The sequence below is a fragment of the Peromyscus maniculatus genome, chromosome 1 (genome assembly GCF_049852395.1).
Source record: "Peromyscus maniculatus bairdii isolate BWxNUB_F1_BW_parent chromosome 1, HU_Pman_BW_mat_3.1, whole genome shotgun sequence".
In the NCBI taxonomy this organism is placed as follows: Eukaryota; Metazoa; Chordata; class Mammalia; order Rodentia; family Cricetidae; genus Peromyscus; species Peromyscus maniculatus.
The window spans coordinates 10,951,969-10,976,247 of NC_134852.1; the positions used below are offsets into that span (position 1 = coordinate 10,951,969).

General features: G+C 41.8%; 2 protein-coding genes across 2 annotated transcripts in view; one reads left to right on the forward strand and one right to left on the reverse strand.

Moving 5' to 3' along the window:
* Positions 1-3,992, forward strand: part of LOC143271881 (NACHT, LRR and PYD domains-containing protein 2-like) — a 54,849-nt gene extending 50,857 nt beyond the window's left edge. The window contains exons 11-12 of the mRNA XM_076564435.1: positions 1,723-1,893; positions 3,694-3,992. Coding sequence (XP_076420550.1) covers positions 1,723-1,893; positions 3,694-3,832 — 310 coding nt within the window. The 3' untranslated portion in view covers positions 3,833-3,992. The remainder of the gene's footprint in view (positions 1-1,722; positions 1,894-3,693) is intronic.
* Positions 3,993-7,725: 3,733 nt separating this feature from the next.
* Positions 7,726-24,050, reverse strand: LOC143271918 (platelet glycoprotein VI-like). The gene is made up of 6 exons (XM_076564582.1): positions 23,775-24,050; positions 16,965-17,388; positions 15,638-15,922; positions 10,501-10,560; positions 9,340-9,390; positions 7,726-8,828 (listed from the first exon to the last, which is right to left on the reverse strand). The coding sequence occupies exons 2-6, from the start codon at positions 17,278-17,280 to the stop codon at positions 8,656-8,658; spliced, it is 885 nt and encodes a 294-aa protein (XP_076420697.1). The 5' UTR covers positions 17,281-17,388; positions 23,775-24,050; the 3' UTR covers positions 7,726-8,655.
* Positions 24,051-24,279: the final 229 nt, after the last annotated feature.

Below are 24,279 nucleotides of genomic sequence, written 5' to 3' on the forward strand. Positions count from 1 at the left end.
CCAAGCAAAATCTGGCTGGGATCTGAGCATCTTCTGTGGGCTGGCCTCTGCCTATGACCTCCTCTTCTACGGCCTTCTCTGGGTCACTGATGCTGCCTGTCTTGATTCTATGCTTTGTATACATCATGTATATATTTTGCTCTATTATGCTCTGCTTTGTTACCTTGACCTGCCCTGACTTCTCTGCTTGCTTTATGGGGTCTCACTGTGTACCCTAGGCTTGCATCAATCTATCCAACCTACTGTCTTGGCCTTCCAAATGGTGTGTGATTATACACATGTACAACATGCTCAGTTGGATACTGTTTTCACACATGTATCACTAAGCCAACATTAGGCCTTTTCCCTGTCCTGGAGATCTGCTAATCCTAACTGTTGCAATTCTTTTTTTTAAGATTTATTTATTTATTATGTATACAGCATGTATGACTGCATGCCAGAAGAGGGCACCAGATCTCATTACAGATGGTTGTGAGCCACCATGTGGTTGCTGAGAATTGAACTCAGGACGTCTGGAAGAGCAGTCAGTGCTCCCAACCTCTGAGCCATCTCTCTAGCCCCTAACTGCTACAATTCTTTCTCTTCACTCTCTCATACCATCCACAGCCCTTGATCTGGCATCCCCAGATACTCCCTTCTTTCCTCTCATAATCTTTCCTTGTAAATGTTATACTACAGAGTACACTATTTTGTTGCCCTGAGGGCAGAAGCTTTTGTTGCTCACTGTTGAGTGCTTGCAACTGTGTGCCTGTCATACAGGATAATGATCATAGCATTGGTTGAATTAATGAGCTATGTCTTAAATACATAATATTTTTATTCAATGAAATTCTCATACATGTATACCATGTATTTGGTTCATATGCATCCTTCCACTACCCCCAAGTCTTTCCTGAGACGACCTAACCCATCTCCTTCCCAACTTCACGTTCTCTTTTATTATTGTTATTGTTATAATAGTATTATCATTACTATTTTTTATTATTAAATTATCACCCTTAGTCCAGTGAATACTGATCATATGCACATGAGTGTGGAGACATCAGCAACCTTCCACGTCTTCATCTCCAAAGTGATTCTCTTTCCATCAATTGGATGGGGTCTCTGGAGACCCTCCCTCATCCATGCTGGAATTTTGACTGTCTTGATCTGTACAGGTCTTGTACAGGTCACTACGTTTGCTGTGAGTTCATGTGTGCAACAGTCATGCAATGTCCAGATGACAGTCTTTCACGTTGATCCTCTCCATGCTCCAGCTCTTAGTCTATCTACCTCTTACAAGATGTTTCCTAAGCCTTGAATAGAGAGAGGTTGATGCAAATGACCCTCCACAGCTGAGCACTTCATTTATTCTCAGCATTGAGACCAGTTATAAGTTTCCTTGTTAGCCATACTCACTGTAAAAAGAAGCTACTCTGACTAAACTTGAGAGCAACACAGATCTGTAGTTATAAACATAAATATTTCTTGGACGGTTTGACAACATGACTGTTTAGTGAACTAACAGCAGGTTTCCCACCAGGGAACTTTCAACCATGTTTACCAGAAATGCCTCATCTGTAGCAGCCTCAAATCCAATCAGAAAGCTATTGGTACCCCCCACACTGTCCTGCCACTATTGTACCAACAAGCACAACTTGCTTGGAAGGTGACTGCTGAAGAATACAGGAATCCAGTGCTGGGTAAGACACAATGAGTTAAGGTTTGTATTTTGTCTGCAAGGCTGTATGGATGCTCCATGACTCCAAACAACTGCAAAGACTTTTCTGAGACTCTCAGAAACAACAAGAGCCTGAACACTCTCGACCTATCTCAGAACAACTTGGGAGCTGATGCAGTCAAGACATTCTGTGAAGACTTGAAACATAACGTTTGCCCCCTTCAAACACTCAGGTGTGGTCCTATCTCCTATTTCATATATATTGTTTCCTACATGGTGGTTTTGGTGGAAGTGACATGACACCCAGTGCTACTAAATGGTTCACTGTTGACATCTGGCAATCAGCTTTATCCGTTGACATTTGGTCACCAAATATTTCTTTTTAATTTTTCAAGACAGGATTTCTCGGTATAGCCCTAACTGTCCTGGAACCCACTTTGTAGACTAGGCTAGTCTCAAACCCAAAAATCTGCCTGCCTCTGCCTCCTGAGCACTGGGATTAAAAGCGTGGGTCACCACATCCAGTGGTCATTCTTAACAACCTTCTCCTTAACCTTTCTGTTGCACTGATGGGTAAACTGGGGTTGGATAATGAAGTCAATACTGCATGGGAGACCAAGAAGCTGTAATTGTTAGACATTTGTCTTATTAGTGAGAGTAAACTGAAAGTCTAACATGGTGTCTCTAGCATAGTGGGAACCTGGTGTCATGGCTCAGCCCTGATTTCTGGATCTTGGGAGGTTGTGATGAGATTGCCACAATTGGGCTTACATTCTGAATTTCAAGCACTCCTAGACTACAGCCTGAGGTGCTCTTTCAAAAGAGCACCAAGGAAAGAAGTGGCTGGGGAGATAGCTTACTTCGTAAAGTGGCTGCTATCCAAGTATGGGCGCCTAAGAACCCACATATATGCCAGGCATGAAGGTGTGTGTTTGCCTCTCCAAAGCTGAGGTCACAGAGACAGGCAGGTCCCAAGCACTTAAACAGCTTAATCTAGCCAATCTACGAGCTCCTGTTTCAGTCAGAGACACTGATTCAAAAGACAGTACAGTCATGACTGAAGGATCCATGGCTCTGCAGTGTCTTTATCACTACAGATAGATACCTTTTCCCCCAATAAATCAATATGCAGGCTGAGTGTGTAATTCAGTTGGTAGTGTACTTGCCTGGTGTGTGCCTTGAATTTCATCCTCAGAACTGCATAAAACTGGCGTGGCAGTAAACTTGGAAAATAGAGGTAGGAAGATCAGAAAGACAAGGCCATCCCCAGCTACAGAGTGAGTTTGAGGCTAGCATAGGCTAATGAGACCCAATATGCTGGGGCTAGGAAGTTAACTTAGTGTGTAAAACTCTTGCTGTGCTAACATGAGGACCTTAGTTTGAATCACCAATACCCACATGAAAGCCCTAGGCCATACAGGTCTATAACTCCAGTAGTTGGGGGTGGAGTCAGGAAGATTCACTGACCAGCCAGTTTAATCAAAGTGGTGAATTTCAGGATGCCAGTGAGAGATTCTGACTCAAAAAAAAAAAAAAAAAAAAACGGGCAAGATAGGTGGGGCGGGGGTGGACAGAGGACTCAGCAGTTGAAAGCATTTGCTGCCCTTTCAGGGGACCCACGTTTTATTTCCAGCACCCATATGGTGACTCACAACCATCTGTAACTCCAATTCCAGGGATTCAGTGGCCTCTTCTGAGCTCCCACAGGCACCAGGCACACATGTAGTGCACGTAAATACATGCAGGCCAAACATTCAAACACAAAATAAAATCTGGATGGGGACAGTAGGATAAAGAATTGAGTGAGAAAGACATCCCTATAACAACTTCTGGCCTCTCGATGCAGCCACAGGAGTTTAGTCCACCAACACATATGCATATACCATGCACTCAAGTAAAATTTAAAATATCAATATGCAATTCTACCTTGCAGTATAGTGTTAAAGTGACCCATGAGACATTTAAGGCATGTGGGAATTTTAAATGAATGTCACTGAAGCAACAACCATTTTTCTCCCCTGGTTGTGACCTAGGTTGAAATTTGATGACGCTGACCCGAGTATCCAGAAGCTGATCCAAGAAATGAAAAAGAGCCATCCACAATTGACCATTAACAACGACCAATCAGATCCTAAGAGAAAGGGATCTTCTTTGCCTCATTTCATCTTTTGAGGCCACCCAGTGTCTCTACCCTCCAAATGAGTAATGGGCCTTGAAGGTGTGGATGAAGGCCTTCTGGTCACCCTCTCTGATCTGTTGGTAGCTAGGCTAAATGTCTTTATCCTTTATTCCACACAAGTCACTGAACAATGTTACATGTGAAATGTTTATATCACGGGTTTATTGAGAAATAAAGGTGAAAGCATTTGTAAAGTCCTGTTTACTAATGGGTTCCCACAAAATTGAAAAGAAATCATAGGGTAATATGTGACACCATTCCTGCGTAGATTTGATCTATACACCACTAGATAGGGAACCAAAGACAGATCAAAGCATGGATACTACAAAAATCCAACTTGGTGAACCAATGAGATTTATTGGAGTTACTTTGCAGAAGCAGCATTGACTCAGATATCTGCATCACCAAAATCCACCCCAGGGTGGGTGATAACTCAAGAAAACTGACAACCTGGAGCATGATGCACAACCTGCAGGAAGTTCAACAGGTTGGAGAGTCTCTGGCAGGCAGCTGGTCTCGTCTGGCCTGAGAGCGTCTCTTAGCATCTTTATGACTTGTGCATGCTTGGAGAAGAAGGGCCCTAGTATATCTGGTCAGATTCAGAGTCTTTCTGAAGCATTGGCTTGCATATTTCCTGAGCTTAAGGACCTGCCCCACAGGATGGGATGTTTCACCTCTTTTTAGACCACCCTGCCCCTTAAAGTGATTCCCTCCAAGAAGAAATTGCTAGACAACAGTAGAGGATACACAACAGGAATTGCACGGGGCAGTTGTTTGACTGCTCCTATTTCTATAGCCCCCACCCATGGATGCTGGGTTCTGCCTTTAGGTTTTGATGGCTGCACGGGGGATCAAGCCAGGATCAAGCCAAGGCCTTGCACAGCTAGGTGTAGGGAGTGGAGGAAGCCCTGAGAGAGCAAAAGCCTGACTCAATGTGTATTACTGACCAAGGCAAGGCCATGTCCAGGACTCCAGGGTCTCAGCCCCACAGGATTAGTGAAGGCTTACTCACCCAGGTGAGGCAAAAGAGAGGTGGCAAAGCTTTCCTGAAGAGTCAAAGTGCAGCTGAGTGACAAGTGTGTATGAAGACTACCAACTGCAGCTCTTTCCTCCTGGATGTTTACTCTCATGAGTCTGGGGTCACTCAGACTCACCATGAACATGTTTTAATATCTTAAGAGGCTTTTTATTTAAATACTGGCACCTGGGCTGATTGGTTCCGGGACTGCACCTGAGAGCACTCCCAAAATGCAGCCTTGAGTCATATCAGTCCAGGCCTTATAAAGGCAAAGACCACAACGTTACGTTGTATTTTGCAGAGTAAGCAAGCTTGGTTACAAAAGCAGAAAGAGCAGTTAACCTTCTGACTTAACTGTCTTGCAAGAACAGCAGATTTTGCAATTAAAGAGCAGTCTTCAATGTCCTGGGGAAAAGGGAAGTGGGCCGCTAGGGTAAAGCTTGTACAAGCTACAAGCTTACATATTAGGGGGATGTTTTTGTTTATCTGTCAAGCATGGCAATTCAGACATTGAATGTTAACCATCACATTTACAACCTGAAACTGCTTGTCTACAGTGATCACCTGTCAAGACCTGCCAGCCTCTCTCCTTGTGCTATACCTCATTCACACACTGATGATCTGGGTTGCTGGAAGTAGTTTTTACCCTCCGATGGTAGCAGACATTCATCTGATCCCAGGTTTTCTGCATGGGTGTCTATCTTTCCTTTATTCATCATCTTGCCACCCCAGTGAGGGTTTTTAAATCCATGCTATGTGGGTCACAGTAGCTATGGACTTTGTCTATCATTGAGTTACATCCCCATGTGAATCTGGCGTTTGCATGTGTGTGCATTCATGTGCAACCCAAGAAGCTTCTCTGAGCCAGGTTAAGAGCAGTCGAAGTCTACAAGAATAAACTTTAAAACTTAGAGGGCAATTGTACAGCTCATTTAGCTAACAATAACAGGATACACACTAGAGGCTGTGACCTCCCCAACCATAAGCTTTTTTTTTAACCAGCGATTTTTTTTCATGGTTGTGTGTATTTGTATCTATATGTGCAGGTACACATGTAGCAGGTACCTGTGGAGGCAAGAATTGTGCCATTTGAACTGGGTGTTATGAATCATACTCAGGTCCTCTTCAAAAGCAGCAGGCACTTGTAACTCCCTGAAACATGTAACTCTGAGCTGAAACACCTCTCCAGCCCTTTAATCAGGGTCTTAATTCATCATCTTGATGTATATCCTATGTTACACTCTCAGACTCATCTACAAACCATACCCAACACTGAGACATGGCATGAGGGATCCCTATCATCTACATGAATGTTATAAATGTCTGGAGGTGAGCAAGCAAAGTGGTGTTTGTTCTCATGGCACTGATTTACCTGGATCACCAGCCTCAGCCCATTACTGACTTCTGAGAAAATAAGTCTTGACTCTACTGCAGATACCATGCATATGCATGTTTTTGGATCCATTCACATTGTTAACCGGGAAGGAAGTTCTTGCTGTGAGTACTTTGGTAAGGCATATAGCAAGATCATCCTTCCATAATGCTGTCCACTTCAGCAATTCAGTGGCGTTGTAGTATATCTATGTTTGCATTTTAGGGAGGGACATAAGGACTTGGTGAGACTGAATAGGTAAGGGGTTTCCTGGAGGAAATAAGCAGAGCTTATGGACTTCTGTTCCAATGAAGCCATATTTCCCAATCCTCAGCCATCCCAAGCCCTCATATGCCCATCCCCTCTCCTCTATTCCCCTCCCAGTTGACCCAGGAGATCTTAACTATTTCCCCTTCCTGGGGTGATCCCTCTTAGGATCCTCCTTTTTTCCTAGCTTCTCTGAGGTTGTGGATTGTAGCCTAGTTATCCTTTGCTTTACATCTAATACCCACTTATGAGTGAGTATATACTGTTTGTCGTTCTGTGTCTGGGTTACCTTGCTTAGGATGATTTTTTCCAGTTACATCCATTTGCCCCATGTGGGAAGCCTTAAGTTCCAACTACAACACCACAAAATAAGCTCAAAAAATCCCAATAGCAATCTCTATATATGGTAACTAGCTAGCCAGCTAGCCAGACACCCTTTCCATTGTCTCTAAGAAATACATACTTTAATCTGAAGACTGAAAATACCAGCAAATAGGATTTTCAGTTTCCAGGAAGGAACCAGCCCCTAGCTGGATGCCCGGACTTGACAGCAAAATGACAAGTATTGCCCATATAATACCGTGTTTCCTTGGAGACATTACTCCGGGTAGAGATGATGAGTACCAAAGAAAAGGGTTTTCCTCTTAAGATTTTTGGATGTGTAAGACATTATCTTATGTAAATTATCTTTTCCCTAAATAAATATTTAATGGGCATCATAACAAAAATTGCACATCTTATGAGGTACACACATATACATATGTAATATACCTTTTGATGTTGAAAACATTTAAAAATCATTCTGTGCTCTTTAAAGAGACAGTACATTATGGTTATCTTGGTCACAAAACTGTATCTGTTTTAGAAATAGGTACTCATGCTAGTCTTGAACTGAAGATCTTCCTGCCTCTCCTTCCAAGTACTAGGATAATAGACACTCCAAAGTTTTCTCAGCTGCCTTACTGAATTTTTAAGTAAACTATTTGATGGCTCTTAACACACTGACAATGTTTGAAAACAATCACCTCTGTCTAGTTCCAAAACAATCTTCATCACACTAAAAATCTACCATCCCAAACTCATCAAGCAGTAATTCCAGCATTCCCTTCCACTACCCTTCTCAGCCTCTGGAAATAATTATTTCCAATCTCTCTAGAGTTGACTATTCTGGCCTTTCAGGTAAGGTTAGGACTCTAATATGAAAAAAGCCATAAATGTGCTTTGTTTTGTTTTTCAGAGTGTCTCCTTCTGTGTAGTCTTGCTTTCTATGGTTTCCATCACATGTGATCAATCTTAGGTTGAAAATATTAAGTGGATAAAATTCCATAAATAAATTATAATATTCAAATTGTGTGTAGCAGGATAAACTCTCATGCCATCCTGTATTATCACATTACAGTACATGAATCAAACTTTTGGATGTGTATACACTGACTGCCTGCTCATGAGGATGTACTAGCCATCTTGTTTAGCAGATCAAATGTCACAGAGATTCTGGTCAGATACTTATTTTAATGGTGTCAAAATACCAAAATATATGTAGGAAAAACATGTGTACAGGATTTGGTACTCATAGGCATCCATTTGGAGTCTTGAAATATATCTGCTGTAAACAAGAAAAAGACTATGCTGATCGTACAGATTATTATATATTAATGAAAAGTAACACCCTAGCCTACTTTCTGGAGAACAAATTTCCATTCTAAAAAGTAAAAGATTTATCCAACTGTGACTTAAGATGGGGTTAGGGTAAAGGCTAAATCTATGGAGTACCACAGAGGAGCACAAACTACCAGAGAACACTGGACATGTAAAGGATGGAACAGGTCAGCTCTGTAAACCAGGTAAATCAACCTAGAATCCATGTTGGAGAAGCTTGAAGAAATGCCATTACACAGGCCTATTATGATATCCACAATGCGCAAGGTATCAGGAAAGAGACTTCCCCTAGATTTTTCCATCACGGGTAGAGTTCTTGGAGCAAAGTAGACATTGGCTCAACTGCTTGATCAAACACCAAGAAGGCGTATGGACCGCCATCCTGCCTTGTTGCCTCTGCTCTCATTCTCCACACACATTCTTGAGTGTACACATGTCTGGGGCTCTAATGTTGATGAACCTCGAGTCAACCCCTATCTATCCTACCAGTCATGTTATGTCTAGGCCAGTGGGAGGGGTGGGAGTGGCCTTTGCACAGCTCTGATCCTGTGTGGCTGGCATTTTTTTCGACTGTGCCAATGCTCTGCCAGAAGCCCCACCAGGAACATTACAATCATGGCACCAAGGCATATCCGGACCAGATTCCCCTTGACATAGTGCTGACGGGAAAAACCTAAACAAAAGAAGAAAGTTGGAATCAGATACTAAAAGGGCTCGTCTCTAGGCCCCACTCCATATCCCTAATTGAGATTCTATTATCTTCCAACAGTTCAGATGCTCATTGCCTTCCCATAAGGTCCTTCCATCCCCACCAAGGGTCAGAAGTGAATAAGCCCAATTCTTTATCCAGTGATACCATCATAGATCCCTTCCTAGAATCCCAGTACAAGCCCTCCTCAGACAACCAACACCTGGTTATATTGCTGACCTATAAGAGATCATAACTGTAAGAGAATGAAGGAGAGAGGGAATGTCCTTATTTGACTATTGGGAAAATTTCAACCCTCCCTTTTAATCTTCTTGATCACTTCTGAATTCCATATGCTAATATTCTACTCCTCTTGATGTTTTATGCATCAGGTCCCAAGAGAACAGATCTACATATTCCATGTACAGGGAAAATAGTCTGCTCTGAATGAATAGATGGAATACAAAAGGAAGTGGATATGGACAGGACCACTTACCAAATGGAGGGCTTGATCCCTCTGGAGAGACAGTGATATTCATAGACTTCTCTAAGAATGAAAAAAAATGTCCAAGCGTAAACAAATGAAAACATTGCCCCTGCTGGAGACAAACGTGTTCTCATGTGTTTGTGAGGCAGAAGTCCATGGCATTTAACAAGAATGCAAACCATAGAGTCAGGCTGCCCAGACTGACTTCCCCATACAGCACTTATTGTATAAGGGACCTCTGGAAAGAATCTCACCAGCTGTGAGTCGTCGTTATCATCTACCAAGTGGAATTGATACTATTATACAATGGGTTGACTTATAGTACAGATTAAGCATTGTTAGTTGATTTTATCGTCTATCAAGTGGAATTGATACTATAATACAATGGGTTGACTTAGCAATAATAGTACAGATTAAGGCTAATCTTGAGATCCAAAACATGAAATTACAAAATTTGATATTTCTAAGCAGTGACATGATGCCACAAGTGAAAAAATATCCACGCCTGATTTTCATAGGACAGACTTCAGTCAAAACTCAGGTTGTCTGGGAGGAATTGGGGAGAGGAAAGACTTTGATCAAAACATACAACATATATACAAATAATAAAATACTAAATAAAGTACAAGAATACTGTATGTATTTTTTAAATAAAAATAATTATATAAAATCGCCTTTAGGTTATATGTATAATGTGCATATAAAACATAAATGTGGGCCTGGTGTGGTAACACCCATCTTTAATCCCAGAATTTGGGAAGCAGAGGCCAGTGGGCCTTTATGAATCTGGGGCCGCCCTGGTCCACATAGCAACTTTGAAGCCATCTAGGGTTACATAGTGGGACCCTTCTACAAAAAAAATACATAAATGAAGGTCAGAATCATAACTTGGCTGGTTAAGTGCTTTGCCTAGCATGCATCAAGCCCTAAGTTTGATACCCAGCACCACATAAACTGAGTGTGATGGCACATGCCTGGCATCCCAGGACTCAAGAGGTGAAGGCAAGAGAACCAGAAGTTCGAGGTCATCCTCTGCTATATAGTGGGTCTGAAGCCAGCCTAGGCTACATAAAATTATGACTCAAAGAAAAATGTCTACAGATTTTGCTAGTAGGAAACAGAAACCAATCCCTGTGCCCCTTTTGTATTGAGCTTTAAATGCCTACTTACCAGTCGTAGATATCTTGGTTGTGGGTAAGATAGAAGGTCTCCTGGAGGCTTCTAAGAGCTCTGAGCAGGAATATTATGAGGAAATAGAATAAGAACAGTTCATCCCAAGTGGCCCCACTCTCCAGACCCCTTCTGAGATATCTGAGTTCTCTAAGGTTCCCTGGCACACACTGCCCAACTGCTGAGATGAATAAATTCAAACAGCCCAGTGGCTTCAAAGATTTGGACCATTTCTCAACTGATAGACATTTAAATGTTTCCACTTTGGGGCCAGTATGAATGATGCTGGTATAAGCATTCAAGTATAGGAGCTTGTTATGAACCTAAGTGTGGTAGTTTGAATGGGAATGCCCCTCCGTGGGCTCATATATTTGAATGTCTGTTACCCAGCTGAAGAAACTGGGAAGGTTTAGCAGGTGTGGCCTCATTGGAGGAGGTATGTCACTGGGGGTGGGCTTTGAGGCTTCAAAAGCCCACATCAATTAGCTCTCACTCTCTCTGCCACTTCTTGTAGATCAAAATACAAACTCTCAGTTACAGCTACAGGGCCATGCCTGCTTGTCTTCTGCCAGACTCCCCCCACCGTGATAGTCATAGACTCACCCTATGAAACTGTTAGGCCAAGTAAACTCTATTTTCTATAAGTTACCTTGGGCATATGTAAATATCATGGCAATAAAAAATGTAACTAAGACAATAAGTTTTCAATCTTCTTTTCTTTTTAAGTTTTTGATTTTTTTTAGTACCAGCCCAAGAATTTCAGAATCACTGGGTCACAAGATAATTCTGTTTAACTTCAGAGAGACTAAAAGACTAGTTTTCAAATTATATGCTTTATTTGACAAACCCCACGCCTGCAGTAATGTAGAAGCTCTAAATCTTTGCAACACATGTCATGATTGGTTGGTTGGTTGGTTGGTTGGTTGGTTGGTTGGTTGGTTGGTTGGTTGGTTTGTGTTTGTATAGTGGACACTTGGTATGTGAATTGTATCTCAGTTTTAAGCAGGTGTCCTAAGAGAACCAGTTATTAGCCTCTTGTTCAGGAGGCTCCATTGTCTTCTATGAGACTGCCTATTGTTTTCACCAAAATGTTTCCTGGCCCCATTAAGCCTGTGAGTATATACCTCTTAAAGTTAGGAACTACATTTGAGGGCACCTTCAGTGTAGAACTTCATTCCCCAGACACCAGAAGCTACTGAACTCACCTGTTGTGGGAGGTGGCATCTCTGCGGGTACCTGGCTGGGAGTGGCTGAGAAATCGGGAAAAAAAGAGAAGTCAGTGCCTTGTAAGTCTGTTAACTATGAATTCTGAGCAAATAATGAGACATTTCTGTGACTTGATTTTTCTCACATAGCAAGTGAGTGTGAAGACGCTTCCATTGCCGATGGGTTGAAAAGCATGCTCCCTGGTGCACTCTACAGCTGCTTTCTGACCTTTGTCTTCCACAGACTCTTGTCACCTATCCCCTCACTTGTCAGTTGTCACTTGACTGGCACTTGACCCCAGGAATTATATGTGGAGACAAGAACCATGGGTAAAGCTGTGGAAATGCATCAGGAATCACGAGTGAGAGGGAGTATGTGGTGGGAGAGGGGGTAAATATTTAAAACAGTATACAGTAGTCTGAATGTTAGAGTAGAATAGCATATGATAGTCATATGAGAGTTCTTTTTCCTTTTATTTATTTATTCATTTTTTTGGCACTTAGAATTGACCCTGGGTGCCTTGAGCATGCTGAGTATGTGCCCTATCAGAGATACATTCCATTTATTATTTTAAATCATATTTATAATCTATAACAATTCAGGCTTTCAGTTCTTTAACAATGTTTTCTTGTTTCTATTCTATAGAAAGATCATAAACTGGACATAGTGGCTCAAGCCTGTAGTCCCAGTACTCAGAAGTTCAAGGTTATCCTCCACTACACAATGAGTTCAAACCAGCCTGGGATACATAAGACCATTAATTTAAAAAATAAAATTTTAAATGGAGAAAAAATATTAAGTTCTATAAAATCAAAGCAAAACTAAGAACTCAACAACTCATGAATGCAAAATAATTGTTGCTATGCTGTTATATGTTCACCGATTTCTTATTTAATTTTTTTGAGAATTTTTACATAGGTTCTGTATCATCATTTCCACCACCCCACACTTTCCCCTTTCTAACTCAACCCATATCTCCCCTGCTCCACCTCAAATTCATGACCTCTTCTTCATTATTGTGTGTGTGTGTGTGTGTGTGTGTGTGTGTGTGTGTGTGTGTGTGTGTAATATATAATCTACTGAGTACGTTTAGTGTTGTTCATATGTATATGCATTTCGGGCTGTCCACTTGATACTGGATAACCTATCAGGAGGCTCGTCCCTGGGGAAGACAAATTCTCTCACTCTCAGAAACCATTTATTGCCTGTAGCTCTTATCCAGAAGTGGGGCTTTGTGAGATTTCACCCAGTTGGCAGTGTCAACTGGAACTATCATTATGCATGTCTTGTTTGGGCAGCCATATTGTTGAGATTTCATGGTTGCAGCTTCCCTGTCTAGAAGACATAGTAGGCATCCTGGTCATCTGTCTTATAATCTTTGATATGTTTATATCTCTTTTTCTTGGTAAACTAATAATTTTTATTCAGGCTATGTTATTACCATAGAGTCATAGACAATAAAAACTGCTAAAGAATAAAATCTAATAATTAGTTGTGGTTTGGAGAATCAAATAAGAAAAACCTTCAGATTTTCCTTTCCAGGTACCTATACTATTATATAAAATAAGTGTGTGGTATCTCTTGGCTCTCAACTTATTGGACCAAGAGATGCCTAAGAAACTAGGAACACACATCTCTAGGAGTGTCTATGAGAACATTTCCAGAGACTATTACATCAAAAAGGATCCAACACAATCAATGGATTAACCCACTGATGGATTCAAGTTCTGAATGTGCTATTGGGTGGTGGGAGAAGTGTAAAAGTTACAGCATGACTGGAGGAAGTCAGTCACTAAGGGTATGTCTTTGGAGAGTATAACTTGGCTTAGTCCCTTCCTATGATCATTCTCCTTCCTGGCTGCCATGAGTTCAATGACCTTGCTCTACTACATTTTTCTGCCTTGAAGGTCTTCTGCCTTACCATGAGCCCAGGAACACAGAAGCAGACATAAACTGAAGCCTCTGAAACTGTAAATAACAATAAATCCTTCCTCCTTTAGGTTTATCCCAGGCAACTTTATATAATAATACAGAGAATAGTATGGATCCTAGGCTTCCTCAGAGGCCCTGATGAAAGGACAGAAGGATCCTAGTTCTGTGTCCTTGCTCAGGACTACGGGGCCTGGTCCTCAAAAGAGTCAAGGTTTCAGTTCCTGGGAACTTGGCTTTTCCCCATGAAGAGACTGGAGTTGTTGGTCATAAGACTGCTGTGAGCTTACTCTGTGATGCTCTTGAGATACCATGTTCCTCTTGTGCAACATAGCTTGATTAGCCTTCTGCTGACTTTATCCCATTGTATGATAGTTCCTACTGACTTTATCCCATTTCTCCCCTGAAAATAGTATATAAGATGTGTTTCTTAATCAGTTTGCTTGACATGTCATAGCATTGTGAGACCTCCAAATCCAAAGCTTCCTTATCTTCTCTGTCTTCAATCCTCTTTATCATCGGATAATCTGGTCCTCTCTTTCAGGACTTTGTAGCTGAAGAGTGGCCCACTGGTCCAAATCAACTTTAAACTGATAGACCCAAAGTGTTCCCAAAAAAATATAGAAACAAAAGAGATTTTACCACTAAACTTTCAATGATACATTCTGTTTTATTTAATTTGATTATTTTCTGTACCAGAGATCTTTTGTAACTTCTTGTTGTCCTTAATTGGTTTTTTAATTTGATTATGCTGAATTATGTAAGGCCATTTTGTATATATGTATACAAAAATGCATATATCTGTATACATATGTGTATAGGTATATAATGTACTTTGAACAGATTCTCCCTGCCCTGCTTCCTCCACTTTCTCATCCCTCCCATTAGTCCCCTAGACTAGTGGTTCTCAACCTTCCTAATACTGTGAACTTTGAATACAGTTCCTCACATTCTGGTGACCCCCAACCATAACATTATTTTTATTGCTACCTCATAACTGTAATTTTGCTACTGTTATGAATTGTAATGTAAATTTTGTGTTTTATGTTGGTCTTATATAACCCTTGTGAAAGAGGAATTCCACCTCCAAAGTGATCACGACCCACAGGTTGAGAACTCCTGCCCTACATAGAAAGCTCCAGCTTTTCTGTTGTTTGTAAATATATGATTTTATGATTCTATATAAATCTATGACCCACAAATGAGAGAAGTCATGTGATATTTGTCTTTATGGCTAAAAAAATCCCCTTTGTTTAAGAACTACATTTAATTTTCTTTACCCATCCCTCTGTTGATGGACGTGTAGGTTGGTTCCATAACTTAACTGCTGCAAAGAGTGTTACAATTAAGTGATGGTGTACAAGTGTCTGTGCGGTAAACAAGGCTGAGTTATACATTTTTAGTTTGCTAGAGAAGATCTATATTGATTTCCACAGTGACTGGACTGTTTTATAGTCCACTCTTGTCCACATTCTCATCAGTGTTTCTTATTTTGTTTTGTTTTGTTTTGTTTTGTTTTGTTTTGTTTTGTTTTGTTTTGTTTTGTGTTGTATTTTGATGACCACCATTCTGACTGGGGTGAGTTGGAATGTCAAAAATCTTTTTAATCTGCACTTCTCTGGTGCTAGTGATATGGAACACCTTTTTGTGTTTATTAGTACTTAACCATCTGAGAGGCTGAATATTTTTTTCTTGATACATTCTTTAGGTCAGTTTTATACCTTACCTGTTGTGGTTGGAACTGCAATGATTGACAGCATTATTTTATAGAAGTGAGACCCTTCACAGACTTGAGACATTCACAATGTTAAGGTAATGAATTTGTGTTGTAGTGAGCCAGCAAGAGTCCATGGTGATTTGTTATAGCAGCTGTAGGACCCTCATACATCTCCAAAGCTAATTAAAACTGGAGGCTCTCCTTGTTCACACCTCTGACTCCCTTGAAATTTCCACAAGGGATTACATATGCCAAAGAAAAGAATCTTGTATCTGGACCACTTACCTGTAACCACAAGCACCAGGGGGTCACTGGGGGCTGACCACAGGTATGGAGATGAGCTGGAAAAGCTGTAACACTGGTAAGTCCCACTGTGAGCAGCAGTCACTTTGGTGATGGGGAAATCAGCCCCATACCATCTCTTGGTTCCCTTGTAAGGCCCAGTATCCCCTGCTTTGTATAGAACAAATTGATTAAAACTTTTGGGGGTCTGGCACTTCAGGGTCACGTCCCTGCCCGGGGGGACTGCTGAGCTGGGATGAGCTGAGAGTGAGGGTTTACTGTAAATGCCTGGGAAGAAAGAAAGCTGTGTTAAAGACAGGAAACACACTGGGGAGATGACTCCGTAGGTAAAGTGTTTTCTGTGTTTACTTAAGACCTAGAATACACAAGAGTCTAACTCAGGCCTACACAGGAAATTCATGTACATGCTTTCTAAGGCTCAAGACACATTGAGGAAGAGGGAGTAGAAAAACAATTAAAAACATAGAGATGATTTACAAAATGCTGTCTTCAAGGCATTGCAAGCATGATCTCATAGCAGCTATGGTTACCTCTACAAGATCAAGCCAGTTTGACATTGGAGAGGAGGGGGCCTCCCTAACTGAGGAGTTGCTGGCAGTTGGCAGCTGCTGGAGGAAGGAAAATGTTTTCCAGTGATGGCCCCATTTCATTGTTTGCAGGCATGAAATCTCTAACAATATTTTTTTTAATTTCTTAGATTGCATTAAAATGTTATTTGTCTCGATTAATGACTATGCCAGAGACACCACCCCTGTATTCAGTAAACAAGACCAATGACTCATTTGTCTCATACTCACTCTAGCACCAGGGAATTTAGGGGTTTACCATCTAGCACCCACCTGCTCCACTTTCACCCCTCCAAGTCCAGAACTGAAGGCCAGGCAGCCTCAGAGCCACAAGAACTACAGCACTCCATCCCTTCCTGCTATGGAATGTTGTTCTGTATGCTGTGAACGTGTGTTGTTCTAACTGGTTGATAAATAAAGCTGTTTGGCCAATGGTGAGGCAGAACAAGTTTAGGTGGGACATTCCAACTAGAGAGAGAGGATGGAGAAAGACAGAGCTGAGAGACACTGCTAGCTGCCACCAGGAGAAGAAAGATGTAAAGTACTGGTAAGCCACAAGCCATGTGGCAAAGTATAGATTTATAGAAATGGGTTAAGATGTAGGAGCTAGCGAGAGGCCTGAGCCACTAGGCCATATAGTTTAAAAATAATATAAGCCTCTGTGTGTTTATTTGGGTCTGAGCAGCTGCAGGACTGGGCAGGATACAGGACAACTCTCCAGTTACACCTCCCCCTCCAGTTACCTGTAGCAATTAGCTCAAGGTGGTCACTTGGGGGAGACCAGTGACTCCCATTCTGATACGAGCAACGGTAGCGTCCGGCATCGTTTATTTTCATGCGGGGGATGAGGCGAAAGTCTTGATCATTATACTCCTTGGTTTTCAGTTTCTCTATTCGATATAAATCCACGACCCGAGGCCCCTGGCACCGCAGAGTAACTGACTGCTCCAGGGCCACCAGGGAACTGGGCTGAGCCTGGAGTGAAGGCTTAGGGAATGAGCCTTGGAAGGGAATCACAGCCTCTAGGTTAGCTTCAGTGAAAACATATCCCTTTTGCATGATGGCACACCCTCCGACCTCTCACTAGCTGAACCCTGAGGAGCCTTGGGGGTACTAGAGAGATGTACTTACCCCTCTGTGTTTGGATCACTTGCAGTACACACAGCCCTGGGGGAGAGAACCAGAGGCTAGAGACTCCCTTGAGTGGACACCTGTGCACATGTATTAGTTTGTATCATAATTATGTTACATTTGTGTTGATTTATGCGAGCCAGGATGGCCTCACTCTTGCTCTGTAGCAGAAGATGACCTTAAATTTCTGATCCCACTGCCTCCATCCTGTGAGTGCTGGGATTACAGGCATACAGACATCACCACACCTGGTTTTATGTGGTACTGGGGATGGAACCCAGGGCTTCACCAATGCTAGGCAAGTCACTCAACTGACCTACATACTTATTACCATAATTACTTTACTATTTCAGAAGATACATCATTCAACTGGAAAAGGCCAACTCTCAAACCCAAATCCTAGCCAGGAGAGGAACAGTGAGCGTGAAGTCCCAACAGTGAGCCATTAGCATTTGATGACTACTAGGAGAGAGAGTCCATTTCCCTTAAGGGGGTACCCCCCATAACTTGATCATAACCCAGTGGAAGCCCACATACTCAAGAGTATACAGGCAGCACAAACTACTTGATAGGTCTAAAATTCAACACACACACACACACACACACACACACACACACACACACACACACCGTTGGGTGAATAGTGAAAAGGAATGGATTGTGGGGAAAGGGAATGTGACCTAAACACACCAAACAAAATGTTGTATGGTGTCATGTGAAATGTCCAGAGAAGGCAAAGCCATAGATGCAGGATGCAGGAAACAGGCCAGCGCTTATGTGGGATAATAGGAGTGGGACCATGGGGAGGTGGGACTCTTTAATAAGTACAGAGCTTCTTTGGGAGTGGAGAGAATGTCATGGAAGCAGACAGAAGTACCGGCTGCACCATATCGTCAATGTACCAAATGCCACTAATAAGTTTTAATTAATTTTTGGGCCAGCATACAAAATAATGGGTTTCAGTGTGGCATCTTCATACATATAGTGTTCTCATTCATTCCCCTCCCACAGTTCTCTCCTCTGTGCCTCCTCTAGTTGATTTTCTTCCCTCAGGCCTGGCCCTTCCAATTTCCTAATATGTAAATTCCATTGTCCTCTCTATTTCCCATATGCCTTAAGATCTCTTTCTGCTCTCTCATGATCCTCTTTCTAGTATCAAAACCAACACACACAATCACACACACACACACACACACACACACACACACACACACACACACACACACACTTTTATATCTAAGTTCCTCACATGAGAGAAAACACACCATATTGTGGCAGTACTTTCTCATCAAAACTGCCAGCCCACATATAATGACACAGAGACTTATTGAATATGAAACCTTGGCCATTAGCTAGCTCTTCTAACTTGGATTAACCTGCTTTTTTTAATCTACTTTCTCCCATGTGGCTCAGTTACCTCTACTCTGTATCATATGTCCAACCTTTTCAGTGTCTCCCTGGCACCTTGCTGCCATAATTTGAGCACCTAGATTCTTCCTCTTCTTCCTCCGCTCTCTCCCAGGAAATCCTACCTATCCTTTCCTGACTAGCTGTTGGCCATTCAGCTCTTTATTACACCAACCACAGCCATGCATCTTCACACAGTGTACAAATATCTCACAATGCCATATTTGCACTTCTTTGTCTGAGTTATTTTGCTTAACATAAATATGTGTGGGGTTTTTTTTGAAATAAAAAAATTTAAGTCAGGGGGCTGGGGAAACTGCTCAGTTGTTAAGAGTACTTGCTGCTCTTACAGGACACTTGGTTTGGTTCTCAGCACCACTGTGCAGTGGCTCCCATCCAACACCCTCTCTTGGCCTCCATGGGCATCAGGCACATACAGGGTGCATATATATATGTGTGTGTGTGTGTGTGTATATATATATATGTGTGTGTGTGTGTGTGTGTGTGTGTGTGTGTGTGTGTGTGTGTGTGTGTAAATACACATACAAAAAGAAAATATAAATAAATCTTAAAATATATTTTTAAGTCAAAACAAGGATTTCTCCCCACCCTGTCTAGACTCTTCTCACCATTCCCCCAATACACACGCTCTTGGCTCTTTTAGCTTTTCCTTTTCACATTTTTATATCTGTAAAAAAAATAACTCTATACATACTGCAAACAAATGTTGACTTCCTTAGTGAAGATGGAGATTCAGATGTCTAGACTCACAGCCACCCTCATCCTATTCTATTTTGTATGCAGCCCACAGTATCTCACCCATGGCCTCACATCGAGTAGTAAACAGATTCAAATACTAGCAGAAAAGCTTAGTGGTAAAGAACATGCACTTGGGAACTCATAAAAGCAAAGAGAAGGGAGTGGTGGATATAGGAGGTGGGGTAAGGAGGGACTGAGGAAGATGATATTCAGAGGAGGAGAAATTTCAGTCAGACAGGGACAAATTCAGGAGCTATATTGAACAGAATACTGATTACAATAATAACAACATATAATGAAATGTTATTCCACTCTAAAGAAAAATGTAATCAAAACATTTACAGGAAAATGGATGACTTAGAATGCAAGGTGTGTACAATCTCAGAAAAAAAACCTGCATTTCCTCCCTGCATTGAGTCAATAATATATGCATATGTGTAAACAAATATGTGTGTGTGTATGTGTGTGTGTGTGTGTGTGTGTGTGTGTGTGTGTGTGTACAAGTCATGCAGTTGTTGTTCTTCTAGTTCTAATTCTGTCATAGTTTTTTTGGGGGGTGGTGAATAAGTGCTGTAGTGGTTTAAATACAATTAGCCCCCATAGTCCCATAGACAGTGGCACTATTAGAAGGTGTGGCCTTGTTGGAAGAAGTGTGTCACTCCCTGGGAGTGGGCTGTGAGGTCTCTGATGCTCAAGCCACACCCAGTATGGCATTCTTTCCCTGCTGCCTCAGAATCCAGATGTAGAACTCTCAGCTCCTCCTCTATCACCATGTCTGCCAGGACACTACCATGGTTCCCATCATGACGATAATGGATTAAACCTCTGAAATGCAAGCTACCCCAATTAAATATTTTCCTCTATAAGAGTTTCTGTGGTCATGGTGTCACTTCACAGAAGTAAAACCCTAACCTAACTAATACAAGAGCATAAAAGTGTATTTGGCAGTGAAAGTGTAAACTCCAATGGGAAGCTCCACAGCTCTTGTTCAGAATGTCTACTCTAATTATACACAAGTTAATTGAGTTCTATAGTCTTTGGGTCTGGTTAATTTCAGTGTGTGTTGTTATGATGGGAGAGGAGGGTTGTAATTTTTAATAATAAAGGGGGTTTTTTCGAGACAGGGTTTCTCTGTGTAGTTTTGGTACCTGTCCTGGATCTCGCTCTGTAGACCAGGCTGGCCTCGAACTCACAGAGATCTGCCTGGCTCTGCCTCCCAAGTGCTGGGATTAAAGGTGTGTGCCACCACTGCCCAGCCTATAATAAAGTTTTTAATTGGGGTTTTTTTTTTTTTTTTTGGTTTTTTTTTTTTTTGAGACAGGGTTTCTCTGTGTAGCTTTGCGCCTTTCCTGGAACTCGCTTTGGAGACCAGGCTGGCCTCAAACTCACAGAGATCTGCCTGCCTCTGCCTCCTGAGTGCTGGGATTAAAGGCGTGGGCCACTACCGCCTGGCCTTTAATTGGTTTTTTATTAAAATAATCTTCATACAGTATATGTTGATCATGTTTGCCCTCCCCCAATTTCTCCAAAATCCTCCTCGCATTCCTATCCACTCAACTTTATGCTCTTTCTTTTCTTTGAAAAAAGTCAAAACAAACAAAAAGCAAGTAGACAAAAATAATACCAAAGCAAAAAAGCCCCCAAAAAACATGGAGTTCATTTTGTATTGGCCAACCCTGCTGTGGAGTATGGAGTGTGATATACCCAGTAACACTTCATTAGAGAAAACTCATTTTCCCTTTGCCAGTGGGTATCAATTGTAAAGAACTTCTTGGTTAGGGGTGGGACTCAGTCTGGCTTGAATTTGTCAGGTCTTGTGTGTGCTGTCACACACTCTCTGTGTATGGCTTGTTTGTTTTTAATAATAACATGATTTTTATGGTTGAGAGAAAGGTTTTTATTGTAGATATGAGGGAGAGTGCAGCCCAAAGCATCTGGAAGCATCCAGAGCAGGGAGAGAAAGTAGAAAACTAAACATTGCCAATTGCCAGTAGATTGAACTGGACCATATGAAGAGAGCTATGGCTTGAAAGAGGCAGACTGAGAGAGGGCAAGAGAGAGGGGACCAAGAGAGCACCAAGAGGGCACACAGCTGAAAAGGGTTATATAGGGATGAGAAGCTGGGGCAAGGGAAGTTAATGAGCTGGAGAGGTTTAGGGTAGATAGTGGGGTGAGAAGAGCCAAGATGCCAGTATGGACTCTATAACAGGTATTTTCAATGCTGAGAAATAACAACATATAATACACTATTCTGGAAACTTTTTAATGTCCTCATCATTTTTTAAATTAGCATATATGTGGTCTTCTTGTGAGATGAGTAGCAGGGAGAGGAGAGCAGGAACTGTCTCTGACTCCATTGCCTGCTTTTGGGACCCATTCCTCCTAACGTATTGCCTCATCCAGCCTTAGAAGAAGAGGAGGTGTCTAGTATCACTGCAATTTGATATACCATGGCTGGCTGATATCCATGGGAGGTCCACCCATATCTGAAGAGAAACAGAGGAGGAGAAGTGAATGAATGGGGAGGAGGGGAGAAGGAGAGATGAACTGGGAGGAGATGTAGGAAGGGAAATTTTGGTGGGGATGTAAAAAACGAAAATAAAAAATTAGCATCTATGTAATGCATATGCTAATTAGCTTGAGCTAGCTAGTCCATGTGCAAACATTTATCAAAAAATCGTTTTCTATCACTATAAATATATTTATCAAGTCAGGCAGTGGTGGCCCACGCCTTTAATCCCAGCACTTGGGAGGCAGAGGCAGGCGGATCTCTGTGAGTTTAAGGCCAGCCTGGGCTACAAAGCAAGTTCCAGGAAAGGCAAAAAGCTACACAGAGAAACCCTGTCTCAGAAAAACATATATATATATATATAATGACAATGAAAAATATAGACAGATCCCTCTTCCTACCTAGAAAAGGAAGAAGATAAGCATTTTTAAATGTGGCAATAAAGACAAATTTAATTTTAAAATAAGAGTGTGGCATGAGTGTAAGGAAAGACCTACCCACCATGAGGTGAAGCAGAGTCCATAAACAGAGTCACATGCATGATATTTAAATTTTTATAATACATATAAATTATTTTTATGAGCAGAATAAACAAATTGGTCTTTCATGTTGGAAAAATAAATAAATATAGAGGTAGTGGCAAAACTTCTGAGTTTGTCTTTGAATCCTTGGTATGCAACAAAATGCTTTACCTCCCCAGGTTTCAGTTTATTAACCTATAAAGTGAGGTCATTTACTGTCCCTGCCTCATTCAGCTTTGGGGCATGAAATGAGTTATATTTTTTTAAGACAAAGAGGGGAGGAATCATAGAATAATGTCTAACCCATAGTAAGCATTGCATAAGTGTGTTAACGAGTGAGTGACAGGTTGCTTGTCTTCAGAGGATGCCTCTTATTCCCCATAACTCAACAGTCCTCTGCCTGCTCTGCCGCTTTAGGCCATGAAGGTCTTCTGATAAAATAAGGAAATAGGGATGCAACCTGGAAGTATCAGCCTAGTGACGAAGGACAAGAGAAACAGCTGCTCCACCATGCATCATGTGGCAACGATTCTAATGTGCTCTGCTATTAGGGTACATACAGACAGATGAAGTTTTTTAAACGAGTCCAAACATCATCAAACCCACATGGAAACAAATAAAGGTGAAATAAAGAGAAAAGGAGGGAGAGATGGGAGGGAGAAAAGATGAAAGTGGAGACAGAAGGAAAGGGCTGTAAAGATTTAAAAGGCAAGAGGAAGAAAGAAAAGAACAATATGAAGAGGGGAAAGAAAGGGGACCAATGAGATGGCTGAGTCGGTAAGAATGCTTCCCATCAAAATTGATGACCTGAGTTCAATTCCCCAAGACTCAACATGATGGGAGGAAATAAGATGACCTCTGATCTCCATGGTACACACACACACACACACACACACACACACACACTGAACTAACAGATAAATAAATGATTATTGTTTTTACATGGAAGAAGAAAGGAGGAGAAGAAAGAAAGCAGTCCTGGTGTTCCTGCTATAGAGGAGGGAAAGGTGGCCAGCTCTGGAACACCTGTTCAAATGTCCTGGCCAAGCCAAAGCAAACAGAAACAGTTAATCCAAATGTATCTTGTCTCTGTTTTTCTATCCAACAAATGCAATGTCATGGACGCCCAATCTTGTTCTGAAATTCACCACTGACAAGATGTTTTTCATTCCTTTGTACATGGAGACTGTTTCAAAGTATTTCCCAGGTCAACCCTCAGGACTCACCAAGACAGAAGAAAGTAGGTAGGGCTGGAGACATGATTCTGAAACCCGGTCCTGAGCTGTGTGGCCAGGCAGGGAAGTTGTAGATGCCTGGGACATAGGCACAGGATGTGATGAGGGTGAAGAACTCCCTCCTCCCTGATTCTACAGGTCCTCGCTTTCCTCATTGAGAATCATCAAGACAGGGCCATCTCCTCAGTAGGATGACTTGCACACAAGCTCCAGCAGCCATCACTTATCTCCTCTCACCAGCTGTGTGGCAGCCATCCGTCTGCCTGCAGGAACATGACCCATGTCCTAGACTCCCATAAAATTCCTGGTAGTCACTGGGGAAAGGCTGGCCCAAACTTCATATGTCTGACTTCATTCTGTCAGGTTCAAAGGACACTCCAGTTTCCCAAACTCCAAAGGGCTGGGCATATGTCCAGAAATGACTCTCTTGGCCCGGCTTCTGGTGTTTAGATAAAAGTCAGCATTCCTCGGGAACTTGTGAAACAGTTCCAGTCTT